The sequence below is a fragment of the Nicotiana sylvestris genome, chromosome 11 (genome assembly GCF_000393655.2).
Source record: "Nicotiana sylvestris chromosome 11, ASM39365v2, whole genome shotgun sequence".
Taxonomy (NCBI): domain Eukaryota; kingdom Viridiplantae; phylum Streptophyta; class Magnoliopsida; order Solanales; family Solanaceae; genus Nicotiana; species Nicotiana sylvestris.
In genome coordinates this window covers 107,267,476-107,289,717 of record NC_091067.1, presented here as the reverse complement: position 1 = coordinate 107,289,717, position 22,242 = coordinate 107,267,476, and the positions used below count along the sequence as shown (strand labels likewise).

General features: G+C 40.7%; 1 protein-coding gene across 1 annotated transcript; it reads right to left on the bottom strand.

The window, feature by feature from the left end:
* Positions 1 to 1,906: 1,906 nt before the first annotated feature.
* Positions 1,907 to 2,365, bottom strand: LOC138881444 (secreted RxLR effector protein 161-like). Its single transcript, XM_070161669.1, has one exon. It carries the CDS (start codon positions 2,363 to 2,365, stop codon positions 1,907 to 1,909), a length of 459 nt encoding a protein of 152 aa, XP_070017770.1.
* Positions 2,366 to 22,242: the final 19,877 nt, after the last annotated feature.

The following is a 22,242-nucleotide window of genomic DNA, read 5'->3' as shown; positions in this document are numbered from 1 at the left end:
AATTTGTTGCATACCAGCCATCTTAGAGATTGCTGGGTCAAAAGTATGACCCAGCAGAACTTTTTGGTGCCTCAGGCATTCTGAGCCAAGGCTGAATTCACTTCTCATTCTCTTCACAGAACCAGGTTCCTGAACAATTTCAGACTTGCGTTTGCCGGACTTCTCACCACTTAATTTCCCTTTTCCCTTGGATTTGACGAACACATCCTCATCAGACATCGAGAACTCTCTCACCACCTCCTTCAACTTGGAACTAGAGGTTGACCCCTTCTCTATTGAAGCATGCTGCTTCTTTTTCTGAGACCGTCTAACCAGTGAACCATGTTCATCTGGGGTTTCCTCTTTCACCTCTACCACAGGAATTCCCATCTTTCACCAGCTTCCTCCTTTGATTTTTACTACTTGTTCTTCTCTTTTGAAAGGCATTCGTAGGCCTCCTTAGCTTGCAACCTAGTAGTAGGTCGTTTGGTGGATGACTCAGTAGTGGATACAATCCTTCGCTTAACTATGAACGCATCATAAGCCACGTTATCTAGGTCCTCCTCATCACTGGACCTCATCTTAGGTACCTGTATGTCCAAAGGCACAATATCGAATGCAGGAGCAGAACTGTCCTGGTCATGAGAACCCTAACCTGGGTCCTTCAGAGAGGGATCGGGTTCCTCATGTGAGGGACCAGTAGCTTCTGCTAGTACAGTGCCTTCAGTAGTTACAATGGTCATTTCGTCCCTCACACCTAGTGCCTCATTTTTCTAAGAGATGATCTCATGCAATACACCATCAACAGACACCAGAAAGACGGTTACAACCTTCTCTTCCTTAATTGGCATTACTTCCACCACAGAATCGGTAGCAACAATGGCGGAACCCTCTGTGACCTCAGGGTTTTGACCTTGTTCACCACTTGGTCTTTGACTAGTGGGATCCACAGAAGATGGAGAGAACGGATCAACAACTTTAGGGGTTTCTGACATATAGAGATATAGAGAATCTGGGTGAGGTGTGATTTTAGCAGGAAGGGTAAGAATGGGTAAAGAAGGCTCAGTAGGGATGGAAGTCTCCATAGGTTTATCAGTAGCATGTACGACTGAGGCAGGGAGGTCAGAGTTTGTCCAGCCATTGAAAACAAATGGTGTGAAAAGGCTTTGGGAAGTTCTAATAGAGGACTTATGGTTTGTGGAGAACAAAAAAAAGGTTTTTATAAGGAGAGGATAATTATGAAGAGAGAAGGATAGGCACCGGTTCTGAAACGATGGTTGGGTGTAGAGAAGTGCAACATTTCAGAGGGAGATGGAATGATTTGAAGTGAAGAGACGTGACAACAGGATCTGAAAAGTTGAATGACATGGCAGTTGTGTTTTGTACCTTTTTAAGACATGTATTAAAGACTGTATATAAGAACCAGGTTCTTGACCTATTATTTGAAAATATTAATCCTCATTTATCATCTATGAACTGCATCTATAGCTTCTATAATCATCATGCATGTTTACCTGCAATGGTACTGAAGTGAGTTAGACATGGCCAAAAAACACTTTTAGCAGTTTTTCTTGAAGGTGATTTTCATAGCCAACCAATGAGGAATCAGGTTCTCAATTGGGCTTTAAAAGCCCCAACTTCACTCTATTTCTTTCAAAATATTCCCTACTTAATTCCTTGGTGAAAATGTCTGCAATTTGATCTTCTGTGCTACAGAACTGCATGCATATCAATCCTTTCTCCACATTGTCCCTCAGAAAGTGATGACTCACATCAAAATGCTTGGTCCTTTTGTGCTGAACTTGATTCTTGGCCATGTTGAGTGCACTGGTGTTATCACATAGAAGGGGCACACTCTCAGTGAGTACCACAAAATCCTCCAATTGCTACTTAATCCATAAAAGTTGAGCACAATAGGATGTTGCGGCTACATATTCTGCTTTAGCTGTTGAAAAGCCGTTGAGTTTTGCTTCTTTGTGCCCCAAAAGATAAGACATGATCCTAGGAAATGAGCCATTCCAGAGGTGTTTTTCCTGTCTACAAGATAACCTGCATAGTCTGCATCAGCATATCCAATGAGATTAAAGCTGTCACATGAGGGATAATAAAGCACCAGGTCCTGTGTTCCTTTGAGATATCTCAGAATACTTTTGGCAGTCTTCAAATGAGATTCCTTGGGGTTTGATTGAAACCTTGCACATAGCCCCACACTGAAGACAATATCAGGTCTGCTTGCAGTGAGATAAAGAAGAGACCCAATAATGCCTCTATACATAGTTTGATTCATAGGAGGCCCAGCTTCATCCATGTCCAGTCGAGTGGCTGTAGCAATGGGAGTGTCTATCACCTTTGATACCTCCATTTCAAACCTCTTTAAGAGCTCCATGATGTATTTTTGTTGACAAATGAATGTACCATTTGGGGACTGTTTACTTGAAGACCCAAGAAGAAGTTCAGTTCCCCCATCATACTCATTTCAAACTCACTTCACATAAGGTTTGCAAATTCTTCACATAGAGAATCAGTTGTTGCTCCAAAAATGATATCATCAACATAGACCTGAACAATGAGCATGTTTCTTCCCCGTTTCTTTAGAAACAGGGTGTTGGCAATTTTCCCTCTTTTAAAGCCATTTTCCAAGAGAAACTTTGACAGCCTTTCATACCAAGCTCGAGGAGCCTGCTTCAGCCCATACAATGCTTTGTCCAGTTTAAACACATATTTAGGGTGTTCATGATATTCAAACCCTTGAGGTTTCTTCACATAGACTTCTTCCTTAAGAAGTCCATTCAAAAATGCACTTTTGACATCTATTTGGAACAAGGTGAATTCCATACGAGATGCAAAAATGATTAGAATTCTAATAGCTTCCATGCGAACGACCGGAGCAAACGTTGCATCATAGTCAATCCTTTCCTCCTGATTGTAGCCTTGAACCACTAGCCTCGCCTTATTCATTGTGGTATTTCCTTGTTCATCAAGCTTGTTCTTGAATACCCACCTGGTTCCTATAATGGTTCGATCTAGGGGTCTGGGTACCAGGTGCCAGACATTGTTCCTTTTAACTGATGTAACTCGTCTTGCATGGCTGTAATCTAATCTGCATCTTTCAAGGCTTCCTTGATATTCTTGGGCTATATTTGGGAGAGAAAGGCTGATAAGGCATGTGAATTTATGGCTTTTGACCTAGTTTGTACTCCGGAATCTAGAGGAGTAATTATGTTGTCAAGAGGATGAGAGCTTTTGTGTCTCTAGTTAGACGTCTGGGGTTCATTTAGAGAGAATGTGGGTACATTTGACTGGTTTTCCTGTATTCTTTCAGGTGCTAGTGGAGTACCCTAAACTGCATCAACCACTCTTTCTTCAGCTTCAGTGATTGTAATTGAAGTACATGGTTCCATTGAAGATGAGGTAGTGTTGTCTTCACTCAGGTCTTTTACTTGGCTCATCATGTATGCCTTTCCACTTGTCATGTTAATGACTTCACCAGGGACTAGTAAGGGTTCTCCATCTTGATCTTCTTCAACACTCTTCTCACAGGATGAATAAGACTCATCAAAAATAACATGAACACTTTCCTCAACACATTGAGTCCACTTATTATATATCTTGTATGCTTTGCTTTGAGAAGAGTAGCCCAAAAATATTCCTTACTCACTCTTGGCATCGAATTTACTAAGCTGATCCTTTCCATTATTGAGAACATAGCATTTACACCCAAATGTTCTTAGGTAAGTCAACTTAGGTTTTCTTCCATTCAGCAACTCATATGGGGTATTGTTCAGGAGGAATCTAATCATGCACCTGTTCACCAAATAGTAGGCAGTGTTGACTGCTTCAGCCCAGAAGTTCTTTGCAATTCCACTGTCGATTAACATTGTTCTTGCCATCTATTCCAGAGTTCTGTTCTTTATTTCCACTACTCTATTTTGCTGGGGTGTTCTGGGAGCTGAGAAGTTGTCGGTAATGCCATTTTCATTGAAAGAACTCATCAAATTTGGCATTGTCATATTCTGTTCCATGATCTGACCTAATGCATGCGACTCTAGACTCCATCTTCACTTGGGTTTTCTTCACAAAGGCCACAAATACTTCAAAAGTTTCATCTTTAGTTCTAAGAAACAGAGTCCATGTGAATCTGGAGTAGTCATCCACTATCACAAAGATGTATCTTTTTCCTCCTCTGCTTTGCATTTTTGTAGGACCACATAGGTCCATATGCAAAAGTTCTAGTGGCTTTGAAGTGCTCACATCCTTTTTAGACTTAAAAGAGGACTTCACATGTTTTCCTCTATCACATGCAACACAATTTTTTTGCACCTTGAACTTTTACATGGGCAGACCATGGACCAGGTCCTTCTGAATTAGTTTGTTCAGAAGAGAAAAGCTTGTGTGCCCCAGTCTTTTGTGCCACAGTTTAGCATCATCATCAACGACTTTCAAACAACTCAGATGACCACTTTGTAAGGACTCAAAATCGGCAACATAGATGTTCTTGTATCTCTTAGACACAAGTACCACTTCACCAGTTACTAGATCAGTAACTGTACATATTTTGGACAAGATTTCCACCTTGTTTCCCTTATCGCATATCTGAGAGACACTCAAGAGACTGTACTTAAGGCCATTGACATAGTACACATTTTCAATAGAATGAGTGAGTGACTTCCCGGCTTTCCAACTCCAAGAATGTATCCTTTTTTCCCATTGCCAAAGGATACACTCCCTTCTTGCAGGGCTTTTAGTGAAAGAAAGTCCATGGTGTTCCCAGTCATGTGCTTTGCATACCTACTATCCATGAACCATTGTTGACCGCTTGCTTTCACTATTCCCTGCACAAGAAGGTCAAGAGTTAGTTTTAGGAACCCAAGCAAGTTTGGGTCCCTTGTAGTAGGCAAGAGGATGAATAAGAGCTCTCTTAGTCCATGCAGGTAATGTGCGCTTTTTGTGAGTGGAACCTGGTCTCTCTTTTGTAGTCACCTTTTCAATAAACACTTTGTTTTTCTGAACAGATTGAACCCTAGCCTGGCAGTTTTCGTTGAAGTGCACATTGTTCCTACAGTAGGTACAGAGCCAGTTATTAGAAATAATGACATACTTGCTGTGAGGGTGTCACGCCCCTTTTTTCCTCCAAGGAGAAAAGTCCGGGTTTTGACGTTCATGGGGTGTAATGACTCATTTTATTTTGGGAATTGGATATTTGAGGAGTTGCCACCTAACGAATTATGGAGCGTTAGGGCAACTAGAGTGATTAACTCTTGAGTTGATTTGCATTACCAGAGATTAGGGTAAGGGCTCGAAGTAACCTCGAGGGGAAGGTGTTAGGCACTCCTCTTAGTCCATAACTATCGGTCCCGACGGAACTTATATTTACAAATTAGTCCCTATAAACAGTTGAATCAAATGAGTTGTAAGTAAAGCATGTTGGTAATTTCAAGTAGTGAGATAAAGGTTTGAACAAGTTGTAAAAGACCAAAAGTTTTATATAAAGAGAGGATTTGGTAGAGAAGGGTCCTAGTTTGTTTGTCCTATAGGATCACCCCACGCAATGTCCGGTAAACACTTCTCGATGAGGGGCTACACGTGACATTTACGCGTAATCATTATATCCCATGTCTACCCTTCCTATTCCCTAATTGGTCATGAAAAGCGAGTGTTTGGTCACTGATTTCTATTGCGTGCTACTACCCGTCCCTTCTTAATGGTCTCGGAGGGAGCTAGGACCTCTACTTATAGGTAGTTCTAGACATACCCTTAAGGTTTAGAAAGGCGAAAAACTCTAAGGCGACAATCAAAACATTTAGGATTTTCACATAATGGGAGTAATTAAGAGGCTCATAGTTTCCTCCTCAAACAAACATACAAGCAGTACATCTCAAGCATAGTTAAAGTCCTTATTAATCAAAGTCCTAAAACAGGATCTCTAAGTGACTATACAGAAACACACCAAACCTTTTATACCCAGAAGTTATAAACTAGTAGTTGCCTAGGGATTCCCTTTTTTAAAAGCTTTATTAGAATCAGAAACATTTAAACTACAGAGACAGTTTCAGAGAAATACAATTTTTTTGAAAAACGCCCTAAGGCTTGCCTATAAGAAGAATACTGGTATTTATGCAGAAACAAACAAGTTTTTCAAAATTAATACTTATAGGCATGATATCTAATGCGATTGAGGCTATTTTGAAAGAACTGGTTTCAGGAAATATTGACACTTAATAAGACCAGTTTTAAGAAGTAAACTAGGTGAAATGAAATTGATTTATAGGCTAATTAGATTATCATACATAATTGCGAATATAAATCCCTATAGGCATGGTATTTAGGCGTATTACTGGTTTTAGTCAATTTGTAGTAACATATGGAAATACTTATTAGAACTGAATCAGAATTAAGTCCTATAGGCATGACATCTACTGATTTAAGACATAATGGTTTGGAACCTAGCAACATGGTTTCTAACATGACAAATGCAGAATCGTATGAAAATGGTTTCTATTTGATGCAAAAGAAATTGGAAATGAGATCTTATAGGCATGATTTCTATTAGGCAAAAGCAATCAGATTCACAAGAGCAAACCTATGAGCATGTTTTCTACTGAGTAAGGCAGGCAAATTTGAAAAGTAAGATACTAATAGCAGGATTTCTACCCATATTACCCCACAAAGTATACATCTACACTCCCTTTTACTAAATATCCCAAATATCTGTTTACAAATTATTACAGGCCAATAAATGAATTACATAAGTAGAAATAGAAATCAAGAAGCTATTCTATAGGGAGCCTGCAATCAGGCCCAAGTTTCCTAAAGCCTCTAATGGTCTCACAAACCTTATTTCCATAGACAAATCAAAGTCTAGGTGCATCAAAGTTCCTTAAGGGTCTTAAAGACCCCGAGCAATGCTTACACCTAGACTTAGAAACCAAGCATTGAACCAGTGCAGTATGGAAAGGCCAACCTCAGTATGCTAGAGTTCAGAGGGCTCTCAAGAGGATCCCAAGACTATACACATACTAGAGGGGGCAGAACTTATTAACTAAGAGTGATGTGAAAGTGCAGGGCACAAGTTGAAAGAGAATTATTAAAGACTGGATTTAAACGTTTGTCTTGAAAGCCATTAGTAAAGCAATAGAAGTTGTTTCAAAAGAGGTTGGAGTGGTAAACAGAGTCAGGCACTTCAGGATAGGGTCACACACAGAATCCAAATGAATTTAGTAGTCGCATATGGGTCAAGGGGTTTGGGGATACACAGACATTTGACTGCAAACACATAACCCCAACAAAGGTCTTAGGACTAGTTTGGACATGCTCAAAAATAGTTGACATTGGCATAATCACAAACCAGTCGGGGAGAACATAAACACATAGAGGGGGATAGGGATTTGGGATTCATAAGATGGTAAATAGAAGACAATTGACAAGGCATGCTTTGAAACATAAATAAGGGAATTCATTAATCTAAAGGGAAGGGGAGACATAATAGCATGCTAGTAATGTAACTCAACTACAAGTTTCACAACAGAACCACAAGTAGAAGCAGACTAGAAATAAGAGAAACTGAAGCAATAAGAGAAGCATGTTGTTGTTGAGGCTTTAAATTAAAACTAGGACATACTAGTGAAGAGAGAAGTAAGTAGAATGAAATAACAAAAGAGCACAGATGATTAGTCTTGGCTTGCAGCCAGCTATTAGCAGCAAATAGCACAAGAGAGAGGGGAGTGCAGAGATTTTTTAGTAGGAGAGGCAGTTTTGAAAACTAAGTGTTTGTCCCTTTCTGTTTGTGAAAGACTTAGAGTATTTATAGTTAAAGGTAGATAGTGAAATAAGGTAATAATCATAGTAGCATAATAATTGAGGAACTCAAAATCAATCAATTAGCGAATCAAGGAAGTACTCCCTTTAGTTAAGGGAATCAAATCAAATGGGAAGATTCAGTATCATATAAGGAAAGAAGAAAAAATTAGTGCATGACTAAATAAGGAAGGAGTCAAGGTTCAGTAGGCATAGAGTAGTCGATTAGGACTAGGTTCAAAAAAACCCAATTAAGGAATGACTTAGTAAAAATAAGGTACCGTAGCAGATAAGGTAATGAATTCAGTCAATTTAAACAAACGAGTAGAATTTTAGAGTTTTGAAAGAAAATCATGCAATCAAGCCATCAATTAAGGAAATCAGAATCAAATAAAGAGAGGGTCATGATTCTATATTGTAACATATAAATAGAGAAGAATGAACAGAAGTAGCGAACATGTAAAGTCAGCCATATCGACAGAAAGAAGCAAGAGACGATCCAACAAAATGAACACAGTCATGCATAAGTGACATAGGTAGACTAAAGACTCAGTAGAAAACACATTCGAAGCATGGTAACCACAGAAGATTATCAAGAATCAAGTAAACAGGCTAACATACAGAACCAAAGTAAAGAAAATCTTAGAAATTAGGGTTTTTTGACATAGGTGAATTAAAAGCAGTAAGAACATAAGATTGGTCAAAATAAGCAAGGAAAGAGGTTTAAATCATAAAGAAAATCGGTTAAAACAAGCGTAGAAAGAACTCCGAGAAAACCCTAATTTTTTAAAGAAAGTAAAAATGGTTTAAAGTTGTGGATCTTGCAGAAGAAGTTTGAGAATAGTGCAAATCATAAGAAGAAACAGACTTAAAGCGTTAAAAACAACACAGATATAAGGGATTCAAATGAGAGTTAGGGTTTCAAAGGGAAACCCAAATAGAACGAAAGAACCTATCGTAAACTTCATCGATCGTGACGAGGTGTGATTTTGCCCAAAATCACACCGGAGAACCCATGAGTAACAAAAACAGAAACCCTAGATCCAAATCGGCATGGCCCAGGATCCATAAAGGCCTTAGAGATGATGAGCAAGGCAGTGGAGTGACCATTGGAGGCTTGGGGTTGAGAGATAGTCGCCGGAGATGATCGAAGAAGGAGGCGGCGGTTGAAAAGTGAATAGGGTTAGGTTGAGAGAGAAGAGGGAGATGATAACATCTGAAGGCGACGAATTGAAAAAGTGATTAGGGTTGGGGGGTTGATTAGAGTTAAAAAAAGAAGGGGCTTGTTTGGACCGTTGATCTGGGAGATCAACGGTTAGGATTCAACCGGGTAGGTGGGTTCCGGGTTTGGGTAGGGGTTTGTATGGTCTGGGTCAGGTTATTTAATAGGAAATTGGGTTGGGTATTGGGTCCGATTTGCGCTACAATTGAAAGCCAAATCTGGCTATTATTTCAATAGCCAGTTTTTCCTTATTTTAATTTATAAAAATAATCGGTAATTTCCAAAAAATAATTTAAGATTATAAAATGATTTAAAATACATAATTATCATTTTAAAAATATAGGGATAAATTTTATGTATATAAAATATAATTATATCTTACAATGAGCTAACATTGCAATTATATGCAATTTAGCTTAAAAATACTAAATTTAATTATAAAAATGCATAAAAATTATATTAGCCATATTTTGGCATAAGTATAGAAATTAAATAAATTAATTATCATAACAATAATTTGGGAAATAATTATTGGGGATTTTATGAATAAAAGGGGAGAAAATAAATCAATTTAAACCCTTAAAATTGTGGAAAAAATAATAAAAACCTTGTGCATGCTTATATATGAATATATATTCTATTTTGAAGGCATTTATGCATATCTAAAATATATAGAAAAAAATTGGGTATCAATAGCTGCTCTTCTTTACCTGAGAAGGATGAAAGAGTTTTCGAGTAAAGAAATGATGGCCAGTTTTTACCGGATGGGATCTTTTAAAAGACAGAGGCCGAGCCCTGGTTTTCGAGTTGCCTACATATCCATGATTTTATAGGAATCAGGCCATGTGTAGTTTTGGGTTCACATGCAGAGTATGCCAATGAAATTATTGTAAGAATGGACACGAGGCGCGGAAACGACTACGGCTGGGATGGTCAGAGGGAACTGGAGCGGGATCACTCCTGCTAGGATAGTAGTTGCTTACTGGTTACCTGCAGATAAAAGATTCTACAAACTTATTTGCGAAAAATTAAACATGATGCAAATTCCATTTGGACCATGAAGGTTGTCTTCAGACGGTTAAAGATAACGTCCTTGGACCATGACGTCCTGGGCCATGAATTGTTTAATGAGGGATTTTCAAGCCATGAAATGATGTTCTCGGGCCATGAGAATGGTGCCCCCGAACCATGATGCCATTGAATAATGATATGCAAATTTGAGAGATCCTCAGGCCATGACATGGTGTCTTCCGGCTATGAGGATGGTGACTTTAGACTATGACGACTTTGGATGGATTGGTGATGTTTCAGCCCATGATATCCAATAATATGACGTAACAAGACAAGGTTTAGTCTTGCGAAGTAGAGGGCAGAGTTTAGCCCGATTGAAAAGCAGGTAGATAATAGTAGAAAAACAGAACAATATTGGTGCAAAGAGGGACAGTGCTTAGTCCCGTGCAAGTGGGGAGGCAAGGATTAGCCTTATGCAGATGGGGAGGAAAGGATTAGCCTCATGTAAATATGGAGTCAGGGCTTAGACTCATGCAGGTATGGAGGCAGCGCTTAGCCTTATGCAAATATGGAGGTAGAGCTTAACCTCATGCAAGATGCAGGACAAGGCTTAGTCCCTTGCAAATGGAAGGCAATGCTTAGCCTTATGCAGATATGGAGGTAGAGATTATCCTCATGCAAGATGCGGGACATGCCTTAGTCCCATGCAAATGGAAGGCAATACTTAGCCTTATGTAAATATAAAGGTAAAGCTTAACCTCATGCAAGATGCGGGACAGGGCTTAGTTCCATGCAAATGGAGTCAGAGATCAGACTCATGCAAATATGGAGTCAGGGCTTAGACTCATGCAAATATGGAGTCAGAGATTAGACTCATGCAAATATGGAGTCAGAGATTAGACTTATGCAAATGTGGAGTCAAGGCTTAGACTCATGCAAATGTGGAGTCAGAGATTAGACTCATGAAAATATGGAGTCAGAGATTAGACTCATGTAAATGTGGAGTTAGAGATTAGACTCAAGCAAATATAGAGTAAGAGATTAGATTCATGCAAATATGGAGTCAGAGATTAGACTCATGAAAATATTGAGTCAATACTTAGACTCATTCAAATATGGAGTCAGAGATTAGACTCATACAAATATGGAGTCAAGGCTTAGACTCATGCAAATGTGGAGTCATAGATTAGACTCATGCAAATATGGAGTCAGGGATTAGACTCATGCAAAGAGAAAATAGTAGATAAGGGTAGAGTATATATTAGCTAGGATAGGTTCAGCATCTAACGACCGGATGGATGGTGAATTTGTTTTGTGTACCAATGCTATCATCAAGTATGCCTGCGTTCAAAGAAAAATTGTAAGTTTCATGAGAGGAGGTTGGTTCTTGCTTTCTCTGCCGGTCTTGCTTTTCTCCGCCCTGGAAGCCCCCTTCGAGTGCCCATAGGTAGCAACTGATTGTTAAAAAAATTAGAATTTTTGAAAAATATGCGTTCATTGATAAAATAGGATTTTTTTGGAAGCGTATTGATATATAAAGTAACTTTTGATGAACTAGCAACGGTGATACATTTCAAAGGCATTGCAGCTCTCTTATGTTGGAATTTTGAGGACCCTCCTCAAAATTCTGCCCCAATTTGGTAGATGGTTTTGAACCGTTTGTGGATGACAGACCTTGCTGAGTCTTCTTCGAAATTTTGAGAATCCTTTTCAAAATTCTACCCCAGTTCTTGACTAATGATTGACTTCCTAGCATGTGATGGCACTGGCTGGACTTGTTCCGGAATTTTGAGGACCCTCCTTAAAATTCTATCCCAGTTTCTGATTCTGGGGGAAAATGAAAATTTTATTATGATATGATCGAACCCATAAGGCTACCTACGTATCCCCTCTTAAACGGGAATCAGGTCAAGCGTAGTTCAATTACATCAGAAAAGAAATGTGAAATATCTAAGCATAGTATCTCTTGACTGCGTCTGAATTGATTGGTTTTGGCCAGATTTCTCCATCCATTTCTTCAAGTATGAGTGCTACTTATATTAGTACTCTGTGAACCATATACGAACCTTTCCAGTTGGGAGAGAATTTCCCTTTGACTTCATCTTGGTGTGGGAAAATCTTTTTCAATACCAGTTGCCCTAGTGCGGACTATTTTGGTTTGACCCTTTTGTTGAAAGCTCTGGACATTCTGTTATGATAAAGTTGGCTGTGACATATTGCGTTCATCCTTTTTCCATCGATAAGGGCCAATTTCTCATAGCGACTTCTTATCCATTCCGCATCGCTGAGTTCAACTTCCTGTATGATTCTTAAGGAAGGAATTTCTACCTCGGCCGGGATGATAGCCTCGGTACCATAAACCAGCATGTAGGGGGTTGCCCCGGTTGACATACGAACTGTGGTGCGGTACCCTAACAGAGCAAAGGTTAACTTCTCATGCCACTGCTTTTGATTCTTTACCATTTTCCTTAGTATCTTCTTAATGTTCTTGTTGGCGGCTTCTACGGCTCCATTAATCAGAGGTCTGTAGGCGGTGGAATTCTTGTGCTTTATTTTGAAGGTTTCACATATAGCTTTTATCATATCACTGTTGAGGTTGGCAACATTGTCAGTAATAATGGACTCAGGAACTCCGAATCGGCAGGCAATACGATCCTTGACAAAATTTGCGACGTCTTTCTTGGTTACAGTCTGCTTGGTAACTTCCTTATTGATCTTCAATCTCATGTCTGGTTTGAATATCTGCTTGATTGGCGGACACATAAGATTGGTAGGCAACTTGTGAGCTACTATAGATGTGGTCAAACCGGTCATATCGCCATACGACCATGCGAAGATATCCTCATATCCCTTTAGAAAATGGATGTACTCTTCCTTTTCTATTGGCGACAAGTGAATGTTGATGCGGGTCTCTTTGATGGTCTCGACATCTCCCAAATTTACTGCTTCTTTTTCGTCCACGTTGGATTTAGGCTTGTTCTCAAAATTCTCAACTTCTTTGATAATTTCCTCGGGTATCTCATATTCTTCCTCTGAGTCACTATTCTCATGTTGCGTTACGTCATTACATGTCATAGTCACTGGTTCATCAGGAAAAGTAATAATAACGCTGTAGAAGGTAAAATTACAAAAATAGTAATGAATAATGATGAAATATAAATGCATTTGATTAAAACTGAGAAAGTTTTTCAAACAAAGCTTGGCTCAGCGGATCGAGCACTTATTTGAAGCAAAGAAATCTTAAAACAAAATTGCTGAAAAATTTAAATGCCTAGAACAACTATAAATTCTGCTAAGCTACCCAGGGACTCGGCAGGCTCAGGATGGTGTGGTGGTCCAGTTTCTAAGAACAGTTCCCTTTGCCACAGTCTGAATGGAGATGCCTTCTTCATCCTCCTCCTCAATTATTGCACTGCAGTCCATATCCTCATTTTCAAAGAATAGATCCTTCAACTCAGCTAGTGTTTCTTCTTCAGTAGTTCCCCATTTGTGTCCGCCTGATGGAAAGCTTGTTCGAAATGGGGTACCGGTTTCTCATGAGGGTAATACGGTCCATGCCACGGAGACGACCACTCCCTGTACTCCTGCCATGTGTACTGGTATCCGAGCCCAAAGGTGGTACCATGATTTTTCAGCCGTATCGGCTTGGTGATACCCTGGAGGTTCTTTCCCAACCCTTTGCCGAGTTTGTATCTGGACCATGCTAGTGTGATTTCTATTTTGTTATTCCAACACTTACCTTTCTTGACGGCATTGACCCGTTCAATATGATGGTAGGTTTGTCCTCCTAGCCTCCTTGTACGTCCGATGGCCGGAATGTTGGACTGGTGTAGATGGGGTTACTCCCGTCTCCATAAATGGTTACCTCCTGACGGTTCCATTCGAATTTTACGACTTGGTGTAGTGTGGAGGGCATGGCTCCAACAACATGGATCCATGGGCGGCCCAATAGAAGATTTTATGAGGCTGGTATGTCAAGCACTTGGAATTCAACATCAAACCAAGTTGGTCCCATCTGCAAGCAAAGGTTGATTTCCCCGATCGTGGCCCTCTAGGACCCATCGAAAGCCTTCGCATTCATGTTTCTTGTCTGTATTTCATGGAAACCTTTGTCCAACCTTTTCAGGGTATCCAGTGGACAAATATTCAGACTAGACCCTCCATTAACTAGGACCCTGGCAATGAACTTGTCTTCGAATTGTATCGTAATGTGCAATGCTCGATTATGATTCAGACCTTCGGGCGACAACTCATCTTCGTGGAAGATAATATTATGGCTCTCCAGCACTTGACCGACCATGTTGACCATTTCTCCACCAGTGATATTATTGGGTACATAAGCCTTACTCATAACTTTCATCAAGGCGTTCTTGTGTGCCTCTGAATTCTGTAGTAGTGACCGGATAGATATCTGAGCAGGGACTTTGTTCAGATGATCAACAACAGAATACTCTTTCGCTTGTACTTTCCTCCATAGGTCATCCCGCCCTGTCTCAATGATAGGCTGCCTAGCAGTGGCATCCTTACTTGAACATCCCAAGTGTTCAGATGTGTAGACTCTTCTAGTTCTAGTCATTCCTTGTGTGGCATTAGATTCTTCTATCTTAGTCTTCCTTTTTCGTCAAGCCTCGGCGACATAATCCCAGGGTATCGCCTTTGAGTTGAATGGGGGTGTGGTTGACACCGTCACAGTAAAAGGTGTGACCACTTCTACCTCAAATGGAGCAGAGGTGGCTGCGGGCGGAGCTACTTCCACCTTGAATGGAACTGATGTAGTTACCTCAATGTCAATAGGTTCCTGAGTCTGAACCACAATAGGAGTTAGTGTAACCGCGACCTTAAAGTTATCGCCTTCTCGGATAAGCCCGATTGACCCCTCATGGTCCCATTCCTCGTTTGTTTCAATAACATGTACACCATCACCTCTATAATCAGGGAGGGGATTGTTGCGGACATTAGGTGTGGCCTCCTTCGCTTGTATGACCTTGTTGTCAATTAGTGTCCGAATTTTTTCCTTCAATGTTCGGCACTCAACAGTAGTGTACCCTTTCATGCATGAGTGGTATGCACAGGTTTTGTTCGGATTGACCTATTGGGATGGATTTTCCGGTGCCACAGCGGGAATAGGAGTGACATAACTTGATACCTTTAACCTTTCATACAATTGGTCGATGGACTCAGCAATGGTGGTGTATTGTCTGGGTGGCTTACGGTCAAAGTAGGGTCTTGGTCTTGGACAATTTTGGCGAGTTAGTGGTGATTGGAAGTGGGATGGTTGGGAATTATAGGTATGATGGACATCGACTAGTTGGGAATATCTGGGAGATGAAGGATGATATATAGGTGGCTATGCTTGATATGTGAGTGTAGGTGTTTGATAGGTGGATGGAGGTGTTTGATATGTGGGTGGAAGTGTTTGATATGTAGGTGGAGGTGTCTGGTATGTGGGTAGGGGCGTTTGGTATGCGAGTGGAGTTTTTGGGCCTTGGGCCACCATTAATGCCCCAACATCTCTTTTCTTCGATATGCCACTTGATTGGAGTGCCTTATTCATGGCTTGCAGTGCTTTGAAATTTGTTACCATCCCGCTCTTGATTCCTTCCTCGATCCTTTCCCCCCAGCTTGATGATATTAGAGAATTTGTGATTTTCGATGACCATCAGTCTCTCATAATATTGTGGATCCCGTGCTCCGACAAAGAATTTATTCATCTATTCTTCGTCCAAAGAGGGCCTGACCTTGGCGGCTTCCGACCTCCAATGAGTAGCATTCTCGCGGAAAGTCTCAGTAGGCTTCTTCTTAAGATTCTAAATGTAGAAGATATCAGGTGTATTTTTGTGTTGAACCTGAACCAGTTCATGAAATCTGACGCCATGCTTACCCATTTTGACCATTTCTTGGGATTCTGGCTGATATACCAAGACAACGCATCCCCGGTAAGGCTCCTCATAAAGAGCTTTATTCAAATATTTTCGTCTTTTCCAATCCCGACCAGCTTATCATAGTAAGTCCTTAGGTGAACCCTGGGATCACCTGTACCATTGAACATTTCGAACTTGGGAGGTTTGTACCCCTCTAGCAGTTCCACATCGGGCTATATGCAAAGATCTTTGTAGTTCAAACCTTCTATTCCTCTGTCGCTTTCAACACCTCAAACTCGGCTTGTCAATTTCTTGAGTTCTTTGGCCATGTTCGTAATGAGTAGGTCCTTTTCGGAGGATTCTGGTGCATAGGATATTGGCCAGGTAGAATGTGGTATAGTTTCCACGCATATGGGGTTGCTCTGATGGGTTCCAGGAACTTGGGTATAGTGATGGTCATTGGTGGAGTTTTGTGGATCGGGAATGAGCGGTGGTGTATTTTGGGGAGTGTGGTAAGTGGTGGTTGGCGGGTACGGGATTGGTTGATGCTGTTGTAGGGGAGTTGGTACCGGCAATGGATTGATATTTTGAGATGGAGTTGCGTATTGATTTGGTATGGTAGGATTTTGTGGCTGTTGGTTTTGTGTGTTTTGAGGAGGTATTAGGTTCTTCGCGTTCTGTTGGTGGATATCAGGGACATTGAGGTTGAGTGACAAGTTTGCCAAATTGCGGACTTGCTCAAGTTCTTCTTGCAGTTCTAGTATCTTTTGTTCAAGTCTCAAAACCAGGTCGTTCGGGGCTAGAGTACTACGACCATCGAAAGTATTTGCGTTCTCAATGTTTTCCTTTCGTATTCCACTTAAGTCGTCCATCTTTGCTTTCCCTCTACTTTTTGTGTTGCTTGGAGGAGGAGGAGGTGGAGGGCCTCTAGATCTGGTATGATATGCTGATGAGGCCAGTATAGATGAACCAACCTATGGGGATGGGAATAATAATAATAAAAAATAAACAAAACAAAAAGGTAACAAGTTAGTTGGGATTCTGAAATATTTGCAGTATTTAAACACATAGTGCGAGATATAAACTCATATCCTAATTTGGGAGCCTCGTTGTGCCTGAGGTAGGCCTAGCAACAAATAAATTTGGAGAACTTCAAATGCCACTAAATGCTTCATTTCATAGTATAAAAGTAGACGAATCCAAAATGACACTATCATAATAATAAAATAAGTCACTACTGGCACTTGGCATTATTACATTTTAAGAAAAGCAAGTAAATCTAGTCTATTTGGTCCCAGAAGGACCTTCCGCAGATTCGATCTTCCGGACTCCATCAAGCAGATCTCCCAGCTCGTGCAGTCCCAGCAGCAAGTAGGCTCGGGCCAGATGTCCTCCCTCGGCCCCTTCAGCATTCTGACAGTTTTTAATCCTTTTATGACTTTGCCCTCCAGCTCCACTATTCCTCCCTCCAGGTATTCCAATTTTCTGTTGGAAATGATTGCCATCTCTTTCCATTCCTCAAGTAACATCAAGTTCCTCTCATGTATCTCCCGATGTTCATTCTCAGAGTCGTGGACCCTCTTACGCAGCCTGTTGTATTTGACTTGGGCTTCAATTTCCTCGTCTATGATTCTGTTCCCTCGACTAGTCCCTGGTGTCACCATTCCTATCAGATTGTCCTCCAACCATGCAGGGTAGAGTGGCTCGCACCCCGCGTGATATCTGTCTGGCTCAACAATGCTTTTCTCCATAATGATTTTGCAGTGCCACATGTGCTGAGCTTGGAACTTGTAAGGTATGTCATCGTTTTGGAAATCCGCCCTGAAGTGACTCATCTTGACGACCCTTGGTACAACCTATTTTCTGCCTGCTTGCCTCATAACTCGCATAGGGACATATGGATATATCCCTCTCAACCCGATTAACACCAAATGCGGAGCATCCCTGGACCTGATAATGAACTTATCCGTTGAAATCTATTCAACCATCCACTATACCTGTTCCTCGGTCAGATTGTCGAAGAACTCTACCCATTTGCTGGCACTTTCAGGCTGAGCAAATCTGTCCGGAAAGTAGGTCATCTGCTTAGGGTGATGGAAAGCAATGTGGTTGTTCCAAGCCCTTCACGAAAATTCTTGGCGATAGCGACCCTTTTGGAGATGCTCCAAAAACCATAAATGCAGTAGTAAGTTGCAACCCTCGAAATGCTGGATCCCTCTTTGACAGCGATCTAGGGCCCTATAGATATCAACTACGATCATGGGGACTATGGTGTATGTCTGTCCATTAATCCCCTTCATTTCAGCCCGAGGTAGGACAACAACAGCATCAAGTCCCGATTTAGAAGCCACTGGCTCAGTAATGTATGGGACGATCGAGTTTTCTCCTCCCTTGGATGCTACCGAGGAATCATCTTTCTCCTCGCCTTCAGCTCGGGGACTCGCCGATACTTTTGGAGTTAAGGCTGTTGAATCAGCTTTAGGTTCATCCACTTTGGCCTTCTTGGATTTCTAAGGCTCAATCGATGATTTCCTTCATTTTTTCTTCTCTTTGACAGGTCTTGGGGTATCTGCTTCCCAAGCGGTGCTTCTCTTATCAATGAGGCCTCTCCCAAACCTGCACAAATACAAAATATAAACACAGGAAATGAGGGCACAATCGGTGATGGTTCTTCTGATATATTAAATTGTAGCAAAAGTGAGGGCTCACCATGGTTCTTAACCTCCCATCGAGCTGTAGACAAGTCATGCCACACATGCTCAGCATATGGGCAAGTCGAATTTAGCCGGCTAACCCAGCCCGAGAGATCCCTAACCGTGCCAGGGTACACCTTTTAACTACATCAGCAGAGGAAGTCAGTTCATGGGGAAATTGATTCAAAAGGAAAAGAAAATACTTAATCAGCATATCCACTTACATTTCGTGTTCCACCTCTCAGGGAACGACATCTTCTCCACTAGAATCAGGTCCGAGGTCCTAACTCGGACAAAACGGCTCATCCACCCTCCGTCCCTAACCTCATCAGTACAAGAAATAAAGGCTTTCAAGGGCCAACATCAGAGCTTAATCAGGCCCCCGCGGAATAGTCAGGGACTGTATATTATGATCAAGTGGACGAGGGTGAAGGGCATCGCCTTAATCATGTTCGTAAAATATCTGACCATGTAAACAATACGCCAAAAATGACGGGTGAATTTGGCTGAGAGTCACTCAATATCGTTCGCAAAAGTCGAGGATCACGAGGTCTATTGAAGGCGAGGATGGCTTCACCGGTCCAAGAGTAAATGGATAGGTATACACACTAAGGAAGCTGACCTTGTATGCCATTATGTCCTCTCCCCGGGAAGGAATCTCCACCAGTACTGTGTCCCCCCTAGTGGCAGTTAGTCTTCACCTTCTCGGCATCTGCTACTAAACTAGTATATCTGGACATGGGTTAACATTGTCCCGGCTTCGAAGAAGGCTTGCCGACCTTGAAATCGTAGGTCGTTTCGTAGGGTCCTGGGATGCATTCTTCAAGATGAAGGGGTACTGTTGCCTTGCCCTTAGACGAGCGTGAAGAAGAAAAAGGCACATCTTCCTGAGGAATAGAGGTGGAGGTCTTCACCATTCTTGTTAAAAGATTTCAAAGGAGAGAAGAGATTGTAATCAGAGAAAGAACACAAGAGATAAGTAAGAAGAACTATTTTGAAGGCTTGATGATACAATGGAAAATAAGGGGCGAAGGAAGAAGTACTTATAGAGGCCAATCATGTACGTTGGAGCAGGCCAAAAGGTATCCAACCTGATAGGTTTTAAATGTCCTTGCCTTATGTTTTGATGAGCTAACAAACTTACTGTTAAGAACCAGATAGGGAACCTGACCTACTTGGACTATATTGCAAGTTTCACGGATTCCAGCTAAATGTGAACTGCTACAGCTTCAAGAGCTAGGAAACCAAACAAGGACCTAATACCCTTGTGGTTCCCTCATAGAAGTACAAAGTCAATTGGACACAACTTGAAACGAAGTGACTTCCTACACTGTTTCTGCCACACTGTACTGTTTCCATCGCCCATTCATTCCTTGACCAACTAAAGTGCTCACATTATTTCAAGTGATGTGATCAAGGTGTACCAACAATAAGTTTATATTGAAACATCACTTAAATGTTTCAGTTTCTCATTCAAGCCTTTTGCAAAAACAGAGAAATCAATTCTCACGAGCTTGATGAACAAAGTTGAACGCTACTACATACCGGTTCCTAAAGTCAGTATCTTTTTGTCCTTAGTTGATTTGTAACTTTGTTATTGTACTTATTGTATCTCCTAAATTGCTTATCTAGAAGCGTTGATTAGGAATCCTCTTGTAAAATCCGTAAACTCTTTGAGTTTATGTTGTGACTAGGTTTAGTCATAAGCAAAAGCCTTTGTAACTGTAGAGTGACAAAGTGGCTTGTGGTGAGAGCATCACAAGTTAGTGAAAGTCTTTGTAACTAGGGAGTCACAAAGTGGCTTGTGGTAAGAGTACCACAAGTTAATTGAGTTGAATTCTTTGTAATGGAGTCATTACAAAGTGGCTTGTAATAGGTTTTTACAAGTTAGTGAAGTTGAAAGCCTACATGTGTAGGTCGTGGTTTTTGGTCCCCTTGTGTGGGATTTTTTCCACGTAAAAAATCCCTTGTCTCATTTACTTACAGTTTATTAGCATTCTCAGTGGAATCTCGTAGAGGACCAGGTACACTACTGTTTGGTACTCATACAAACTAACAATTGGTATCAGAGCAGGTTCCTCCTATCAGGCTAACACCTAGGAAGGATCCTTATGGTTGCTCCACCAAATTTTGAAGAAGGTCAATCTACATACCGACTACCTAGGTTCAATGGACAATATTATGGATTGTGGAAAACAAGAATGCATGATTTTATCATGGGTGAGGATTCTGAGTTATGAGATATCATATGTGATGGCCCTTATGTTCCAACAAAGGTACTGGAAGAACTCCTATTTTCAATGTCAAAAACTAGTAAAGAACACACTGATTCAGACATGAAAGTTGTGGAGAAGAATTTTCATGCCAAGAAGATTCTGGTGTGTGGAATAGGACCTGAAGAATATAATAGAATTTCCTCTTGCGACACTGCTAAGGAGATTTGGGAAGCTTTGCAAACAGCTCATAAGGGAACTACCCAAGTAAAATAGTCTAATATCGATATGCTCACTAACGAGTATGAACTCTTCAGGATGAAGGATGATGAATCTATTCAAGATATGCACACAAGATTCACTTTCGTCATAAATGAGTTACACTCATTTGGCAAAACCATTCCAAGAAACAAGATAGTGAGGAAAATCCTCGGTATTCTACCTAGACCATGGGAAAGCGAGGTGAATGCTATTACTGAATCAAGGGACTTGCAGGAGCTGACCACAGAAGAGCTTACTGGAAATCTGAAGACCTATGAGATGAAGAGGAAGATAGATAGTGAAAGAAGGGAACCAAAGAAAGAAAAGAACCTGGTACTCAAAGCTCATAGAAATGACTCATGTGATGAAGATGTTGACATGGCTTACTTAATCAAAAGGTTTCAGAAGATGGTCAGAAGAAATGGAGAAATGCTAAAAAAGGGCAGCTCTAGCAAACCAAAAAACTATGATCTCTGTCATAAATATGGAAAACCTGGATACATCATCAAAGACTGTCCTCTCTTGAAGCAAGAATTCTCCAAGAACAACCCTGAAAAGGCAGCTAAGAGGAACCCGGTTCCATTCAAGGACTTCAAAAGAAAATGATTTTCTAACAATGTGATGAAACAGGCTCTTGCAACAAAAAGAGATTCATCTGGTGGGTCTGAAGATGAAACTGATATTGGTGATAGTTCTATGACGGCAATTGAAGGTGAGGAAAATGAATATGACTCAACCTTTGCTTTGATGTCCCAATCAGATGATGTTGAAGACGATAACAACAAGGAGGTAAATTTCAGGGATGTTCAGAGAAATCTGAAATCCTACTCTTCTAAGAAACTCATGTCTTTAGCTAGTGTATTGATTTAATTTCTATCATAGTCTTATGGAGGATAAGGATTCCTTGACCGTAGAACTAGGAGAAGCTGATCAAACTAGAGATGACTTAGTGACTGTAGTTATTGACCATAAGGAAACCATTGAAAAATTCAAAGAAGAAAGAAATGATTTCCTGGTATTAATTGCAGACCTAAGGGAAATAATAGAGATACCAGAGACTAAGTCAAAACCTGAAAATTCTGGAAAAGAAAAAGAGATAGCCAGTATGGAACACATTAGGCTTGAAAATGAGTTGAAAGCTGTGAGAACTAGGATGTGTGCTGAAATTGAGAAAAACAAGAACCTCCAAACTGATCTGGAAAGAGTAA

What these genes read in the sequence shown, in the direction of transcription:
- LOC138881444 (XM_070161669.1), bottom strand. Translation starts at nt 2,365, where the DNA reads ATGGAGCTCTTAAAGAGGTTTGAAATGGAGGTATCAAAGGTGATAGAC.